Source organism: Lactuca sativa, chromosome 9 (genome assembly GCF_002870075.4).
Source record: "Lactuca sativa cultivar Salinas chromosome 9, Lsat_Salinas_v11, whole genome shotgun sequence".
Lineage (NCBI taxonomy): Eukaryota > Viridiplantae > Streptophyta > Magnoliopsida > Asterales > Asteraceae > Lactuca > Lactuca sativa.
In genome coordinates, this window is record NC_056631.2 from 27,698,593 (window position 1) to 27,707,220 (window position 8,628).

General features: G+C 40.5%; 1 protein-coding gene across 1 annotated transcript; it reads right to left on the reverse strand.

Moving 5' to 3' along the window:
* Positions 1 to 314: 314 nt before the first annotated feature.
* Positions 315 to 1,741, reverse strand: LOC111902216 (expansin-A4). The gene is made up of 3 exons (XM_023898069.3): positions 1,477 to 1,741; positions 1,058 to 1,376; positions 315 to 951 (listed from the first exon to the last, which is right to left on the reverse strand). Exons 1-3 carry the CDS (start codon positions 1,625 to 1,627, stop codon positions 642 to 644), a joined length of 780 nt encoding a protein of 259 aa, XP_023753837.1. The 5' UTR covers positions 1,628 to 1,741; the 3' UTR covers positions 315 to 641.
* Between the last annotated feature and the right edge of the window lie 6,887 nt (positions 1,742 to 8,628).

Here is an 8,628-nt window from a genome sequence, read left to right on the forward strand (position 1 = left end):
ATTTAGGATGCTCAATAGTCAATTCCAAATTGTGACCTTTATCTTGAGTGGTTGCAAAAAGCAATTGTCCCAAGAGAATTGAAATTGACCCTTCATATAAGTTGTTTAGTAAAAGGACAAAGCAACATAATTAAAGGGTATCCCATGCTCTTCACTTTCTTTTTCCTTTCTTCCTCATGGGTTAAAGAATCCACAATTTTCCATTTATAAGTTATATGTTTTAAATGATTCTATAATCCAATAATATAGATTAAAGTTTAAACAGTTTTTCAGATATACTAAATGTGTAACATTTGTATAAAAACAAACCATAGTTGACAATAACTCTTATCAATTTAATATAATTGAACCCAATCACCCCATAACCTCACAAAAATGACTCAAGTTATAAAACCAAACAATTATATATATATAATTTTTGCTGCGGGCAACATGTTTTTTGCAGCCGCCTCAGCCTACAAACCTAAGTATCCCCAAAAAAATTAAAAATCTTTCCAGGCATGTCATTCCGGTCCTCCATCTTTTGACATATTAGCTTTTGAAGCCCCTGATAAAAACAAGTAAGAACCCACTACAAGAACAGTCAATGACGAAAAGGGTAAAAGTGGATATTAATTTTGGCGCCAAAACAGGATCTGATTTTACACTCGGAAATTCTTTCCGGTGAAGGTTTGACCAAACTGCCAACTCGCCGGAGCGATGTTCCATGAGGTGGAGGTTCGCCGGTCACTCCCGGTGACCCTGAAGGAGAGTGCTTGACCGACGAGGACGGCGTTTGACTGCCAATTTTGACCCCAGTTACGACTCATGCTCATCCAATTAGTTTTCGTCCCTTTGACCCAGACCTTCTGGACATCCCCTGCACCCGCGACGTTGCTGATTAAAATCAAGTTGAAGTAACGGTGGCCGTTGATGGTGAACCTGATCCCACCAGCTTTCCGGCATGGCACTCTGTAGTAATACATCACAGACACCAAGGTCAGTTTCGTCATTTCCTCAGAAATATCACGCAATGCAGGTGTTTTTAGAAACAGAGAATGGATATGTGTAAATTTACCGGCGATAAGAAACGGGGACGATTCCGGCGCGGTATTCGGCGATCTTGAGGAACATGGGCATGGCGAGGTCGAAGTGGGTACGAGGAGGGTTACACCATCCACCATTGTCGTTAGGGAGAGCGAAGTTCGGAGGGCAGAAGTTAGTGGCGGTGATGAAGATGGAGGGGCTGCCGGGATGGCACCACCTCGGATCTTGGCTGCACTTGATTTCGAAGCACGCACCGCAGCTAAACCCTTTGTTGAACAACGCCGTGCTCAGCGCCGCCGTGTTAACGCCGTAGCCTTGGCTGTACAGGTTTCCATAACCACAAGCACCTCCTGCAGAGACAAAAATACAAATGTGCATCAGAGGCGGAATCTAGGAGCTTCTAGACTAAGTGCATCAAACAGTATAAATGTGAGAGAATTGAAAGAATACCCATAGTGCCAGAGGCGTCACTGCCACCATAGAAGGTAGCATGAGCACCTTGCCACGAGCCGCCGGCGTAGTTTCCAGGGATTCTGGCGTGGGTCGCTGAGAAAACCGAGATGGTGACGATGATGAAGAGAATGCCGCCGGCGAGACCCATGTCAGTCCGGCACAAGAGAGCAGATCTGAGCTCTTCAGTTGGGTTCGGAGAGAGAGGGTGAGGGAAGTTAATGGTGGGAATGTGAAGAAATGGGAGGTAGTTATGCTGGTATTTATGGAGGCGATTCGGGTGGATGTTATAAAAGTAACGACTTGTAAGAGTTTGTCATTTTTACACTCTGACTCCTCCTCTCTCTTCATGAATTTATGCATTTTTTTTGCTTTTATTGTTCGTACAAAGCTCAAAACATCATTTATTTGTGGCAAAGCACAACCGGAAAGGTCACCTCATACCTAAGTAGTGTCACGTGTGATGTCACGCTTAAAGCAAATACCGAGTGACACAAACTTTGATTGAAAAATGTTAGTGATGAACGAGTTTTATTTTCGATTGACTTATGATTAAAACTAGATTGTTTGATTGTAGTGAGATAAATGATGAAAAATACAAAATTTAAATTAAACATACACCATCCATCCCTATTTATACTTAAGGGGTCATACCTAAAATCCAAATGACACAAAATGACTTAGCATGCATCCCTATTTATACTTAAGGGGTCATACCTAAAACCCAAATGGGCTAAGCCTATTGGCCCATGGGCCCATGAAAGGTGACAACCAATCATATTTTGTCATGCAATATCTTCTAGAACATTCATCCATGTCATACAACCCATTAGCATCATCAACACACATGATGGAGCACTTTGACCCATAGTGGTACAACATGAATACTATTGGCCCAACATCCATCATGGTGGCACAACATGGTGTATTCCTTGAGCATCACCAACTTCTGAGCACTATATAGGACTTTATAGCATACGTGACTCATTAGAAATATCATGGCTCATCAAGAAACCGAGATGACGCATCTTGCACCAAGATGGCACAACATGTACGATGTTGGCTCATCTTGTGCAAGGATGGCACAACATCCTTCATGCTAAGCTCAATATCTCAGAAAGGTGGCAAAACTTCTCTTTGATGGCTCAACTTTTCCATGTTGGTCCAACATCTTCACTTGGCTCAACATTTTCATGGCACAACATGTTAGACCATGTTGTTCCTTGTTGCTCCAAGTTGCTCCAAGTTGCCCCAAGTTACTCCAAGTCACTCCAAGTTTCTCCAAGCCACTCCAAGTTGCTCCAAACCCCATTTTAGATGATCCGTTCCTTTGAGGCTTTGACACTTAATTCGTTCCTTTTTCAGATGATCCAAAGCCATCTCAGATGATCTGTTCCTTTGTCACATGCTCCATGAACCTCAAATAATCCATTTAGTTCTATGTGCTCCAAATGCTCGAGTCACATTTAACAATATCCACCTTGACTTGAGAATCCTCTGAACTCCACCTCAAACAAGAACTTCCTCTCCCTTCATGTCATTTAGCCCTGAAGGGGCTTACCTCCTACGAACATCAAGGTTGAACTTCTCTCTAGGCAGCGGCCTTGTCATCATGTTTTCCAGATTCTGCTTGATGTCGAACTTTTGAATGCATAATCTATCATAAAACATGATAGGTTTCTTCACCTTTAAATGAAGACTCTTAATGAGACCACTGTCAATGATTTACTTATCACCATATCACTTTCATGGTCTAAGTCTATCAATCGAACCAAGTTTGTTTGTCGTGCATTGATATCATACATCATAGAAACATCAAGTGTTCCCTTTAAGTGTTGCAAGATCCACCTGGCCACTTCCCAGTGAGCTTTCCCCTAAATGCCTCGAACCGCCAAAGAAGTACCAACACGTTTGGAATGATCACGATAGAACGACCGCAAGACTTTCTCAATGTGTAACATTTGAATCCTGGTATATTTCTTATTTTTCCCTTGTTATTAAAAAGATTTGCATTTTGGTCCTTAAGCAGTACGCAGGGCGTACCACTTGTTACGCTTAGCATACAAGTTGTAAAGCGAGTACGCATGGCGTGCCACTTGGTACGCTTAGCGTACTAATGTGAGGTTGGGACGGGACTTCGGACATGTACACGGGGCGTACGTGAGTTATGTTGAAACCCTAATTTAGGGTGTTGTACCCTATATAAAGGCCTTAAGTCCTCATGGTTGGCTTCCTTACCAACCTCCATTGCCATAAAAACCCTAAATCAACCCCTAAGCCTCTCCTTTGTGTTTTGAGCTCATTGTGTCCATTTTGGTGTGTTTTGGTCCATATTCAAGAAGTAGAAGCTTGGTGCAAGGTGGGGGATCAAGGAAGAGCTTGCAGATCTTGATTATTTGTTTCATTTCCAGCTTGTTTGAGGTAAAAAGCTATGAACTTGTTCATTAATGGCTTATATATATATATATATATATGTGTGTGTGTGTGTGTGTGTTGGTCCCTTTTTGGCTCTATGAATGAGATCTAGTGGTTTGGTAGCACTCCAGAAGCTATGAGTCGCCACTCTTAGTGTTTCTGAGGTTCAAGATTCATAAAGCTAACACCATTAGGGTTTAGAATCCCCCATGCATGATATAATGCCCATTTGGTGAAAGTATAATGTTATACCTTGAAGTTGGGTTCTTTTGGGGCATCCAAAGTCACTAAGTCAGTAACTTTATGGTTCTAGACACTTATTAGGACTCAGATTTGTGGTTTGGACTTCTGCACTTAAGCATTACGAGCTTAATGTAGAGTTTGGCTTAATGGATGAGTCTGCTGGGCATACAAGTTTGTACACGCAGCATACAAGCCAAATAGCGTGTACGCTTAGCGTAAAACTGAGTACGCCCCACGTACTCAGTCACATGGGTTATGCACTTTGGGCTTCAAGTTTTGGCTTTCTTTTGGGCTTGAGTGTGTGAGTTCTTTTTGAGCCTTCAGAGTGAAAGTGTTTTGGACTAGGGTAAATTAATGGGCCTTAGGGTAAGGTCCATGTAGGGATTTGGGCCTAATTTGGAAAATTGGGCCATATGTGGGCCTTGGATGCTTAATTGGTTTCGGATCAACAGTCAAGGATTATCACTGTGATTCAATTGAGCGATGTGAGTTTCCTCACCATGTTTACCGAATCGAAGGCACCAATGCCGACCTATAATATGTTATGTTATAATACTCATTGTCTGTGTGACACTGGTATGTGTATGTGTTGTATGCCTAACGGGCGGGGGCCGATGACTATTATGTATGCTATTACTTGTTATGTAGTATGAATTGTATGTGGGTGGGGCCCGTTATGTGAGTTAGGGCGGGGCCCGTTAAGCAAGATAGTGTGGGGCCCGTTATACTCATTGGGCAGGGCCCGTTATGCGAGTTAGGGTGGGGCCTGTTATACTCTTTGGGTGGGGCCCGTTATGCAAGTTAGGGTGGGGCTTGTTATACTCTTTGGGCGGGCCCGTTATGTGTTATATGTTTGGTATGTGGTATCTTGGGGAACTCACTAAGCTTTGTGCTTACGATTTTCAATTATGTTTCAGGTGCTTCTGGTTCCAAAGGGAAGAGCTCGGGACGACTGCATTGCACACAATATGGGTTCTGCTTTTGAGATGTTACCCTGATTGATATGATGTTTGATACACTTATTTTCATTTGGTTTGTATGGATAAGGTTTTTGGAATACTGTTTTATTTAAATAAAAAATGAAATATTTGGATCATATTTTTGGGACGTTACATAATGTAGTGAGAAATGTATAACCATCGTGCTCTTCTATTACTTTGAATCTTCATCCTTGTTATCTTTTTTGCAGCTCCTAAATCGTTCATCACAAGCTCATTCTCTAGAAGCTTCTTCAAGTTATCTTTCCTGACATCAACATCACCAAACACTTTTTCCCTGGTTTGATCAAGGGATTCTCACGTCTATGTTGATCTATGCCACCCTATTGTTCCTTATTTATCACAAAACTGTGTAGGTTTTTTTATTTCAAACTCTACCTTCTGGCTAGCAACCTAGTCGTTCTCTGCACCACCTCCTCTCTAGTTACAGATAACAGATTCATAGGTCACATTTATGCTAATAACGAATTTTGGAGTCTTTCATTCTTCTGTACACCACAAATGATGACCTTTCCTTCCAGGCGCATATCCTAGAAATAAACACTTCGTTTCCCTCAGCTCCAATATACCATCATTCACACGAGCGTAAGTAGGGCATCCAAACATTCGTAAACCAGAATACTCAGAGGGTTTCCTAATCCACACCTCTTAAGGAGTCTTACAATCAATTTCACTTGATGGAGATCTATTCGCCATATAACAAGCAACTTTAACTGCTTCCACCCATAATTGCTCCGATAAATCAACAGATAATCGCATGCACCGAACATGTTCTACCAGTGTTTGGTTTATTTGTTCTTCCACTTCACTTGTTGTGGTGTTAGTTGTACAATGCGATGCCTTATTGTACCTTCTATTTTGCAGAAGTTGTCAAATGAATCCTTATAGAACTCCAACCCATTTTTTGTTATGAGTGACCTAACATGTTTCCCGTTCTGTTTCTCAACCATGGTCTTCCACTCTTTGAACCGTCCAAACACTTCATACTGGTCCTTTGTCTTTAGAAAGTACACCTATGTCTTCCTTAAGTAATCATCGATAAAAATCACAAAGTATTGACATCCACCATAAGACTTCACAGGAAAGGGACCCTATAGATCTGAGTGAACACACTCAATAATCTTCTTGCTTCAGTGTTGAATTGAATTGAACTTCACCCTGTTTTGTATCTATTGAATACAAGCTTCACCAAGTTTATCATCTCCACAAAACAATCCCCTCTCGCTCACATGTCCTAACTTATGATGCCACAACTTTCTTTTATCATCATACTAATCCAAGGGTTGAGAACAGTCAACATTCCCTTAATCGTCATGCCTTCTAAGATATAAATTCCATGATTCATCTTTCCATTCATAACAACAAGAGCACCCTTGGAGACTCTTAACCCGTCACCATTTCCATAATACTTCAATCCATCCTTCACCAAAGTGCCAAGAGAAATCATATTCTTTCGAAGCTCCGGGATGAACTAACAATCTGGTTTCCTAACCATAGCATCGTGCATCTTGATCTACACCGTGTCACTGCCCTTGATACTACTCACCCATCTTGGTTGTGTCATTCCACTATTAGAAGGAGTTGAGCCAGTCATGATTGCATGTCATATGATAGGATGCTCCATAGTCCAAGATCCAAGCATCAACAAAACTAGATGTACATATTATTAAAACTTCACCGTCATCCCCTTCATCAGAATTTTGTTGAACCACAACAACATTGTTGTTGCTTGGTCCAACACCATTATTCCCTTTCTTCAGCAATGGACAATCTCTTCTGAAGTGCTCATTTTCCTTGCAGTTATAACATTTGATGTTGGCTTTAGATTCGAAACTTGACTTACCTTTGTTACATCCACCTATATATTATTCATCATTTTCCTATGAACAAACTGGAACGGGAAACTTCTTCTCCAACTAAAACTTTTCTTTTCAGTTATTTGGACATCAATGAATCCTTTACATCATTCACAATGATCGTTGTCCTACCATACAACAAGGTATCAACGAAATTCTCACAAGAATTAGGAAGTGAATATAAGAGGATAAGTGTTTGATCTTCATCTTCAATCTTTACATTCACACTTTGTAAGTCCAAGATGATCCTATTGAAGTTGTCCAAATGATCCTTCACTTAGGTTCTTCCTGATATCCTAAGAGTATACTAACGTTGCTTCTAGTATAGCTTGTTCGTAGAGAATTGTTATGATGCTTGACACGCAATTTCTCCCAAATCCCAGATGCGCTCATTTGATCTACAACCTCTCTCAGTACTTCGTTTATCAAACTCAACATAATATGTGTTATGCGCTCTTGCGAGAATATCCCCCTTCCTTTCAGCTGCCATGTCCTTTGGCAGTTTTGCTTTTCCTTCCAGTGTTGCTGCACATCCTTGTTGAACCAGAAGATCCTTCATCTTCACCTTCCACAAAGTGAAATCGTTTGAACCATTGAACTTCTCCAAATAGAACTTGTGAGATGTCATCTTAAATCAAAAGAACACAAACCACAACTCTGATACCACTTGTTATGAAATCAAATGATACTTTTCAAGACTTAGAACATATTTGATGCCACCAGTCAAGCTCTGGTACAACTTGTTAGGAAGTAATGTCGATAACAAGCAAAACTAAAAGCACACAAAGACAAAGTATTTATGTGGTTCGGTCAAGGTGACCTACGTCCACGGGCAAGAAGGGTGTATTCTTTATTTCAGAGTTCTCAAATAGAGGTTACAATTATAACTCACCAGAGATTTGTCCTACTCACTAAGGATACAACAGACACAAAATAACTTAGCATGCGTCCCTATTTATACTTGAGGGATCAGACCTAAAACCCTAATGGGCCAAGCCCATTGGCCCATGAAAGGTGATAACCTATCATATTTTGCCATGCAACATCTTCTAGAACATTCATCCATGACATACAACCCATGATCATAAACAACACACACGATGTAGCACCTTTATCCATATTGGTACAACATGAACACTAGTCGCCCAACATCCATCATGGTGGCACAACATGGTGTATTCCTTGAGCATCACCAACTTCTGAGCATCATAGAGGACTTCATAGCATACATGACTCATTAGAATTATCATGTCTCATCTGTTGGATTAGTGTCTAAGTCCATAACTATTTTGGTATGTACTTGACCCGATTATGAGCATGGTCCTTTTGGGTTGCCTTCACCATAGCAATATGTAGGATGAATTAAGGAGAGAAAGGTTTAATTATGATTTATTAATATATTATGAGAATAATATATTAAAGGAGAAATCATATTGTTGAATTAATATTAGTCAAGAATTAATTGATAACTAATTTTGTGGCTAAAAGAGATTAATTAAACTTAGGGGACTGAAGTTGTAATTATAAGATAATTATAATTGGGCTATGGATCACCTAATAATATATAGGTTGGACGAATTCTATGGGAAGCCCATTAGAAATCGTCCAAGGGATATCATTAAAGGAGTCCATGGACTGCT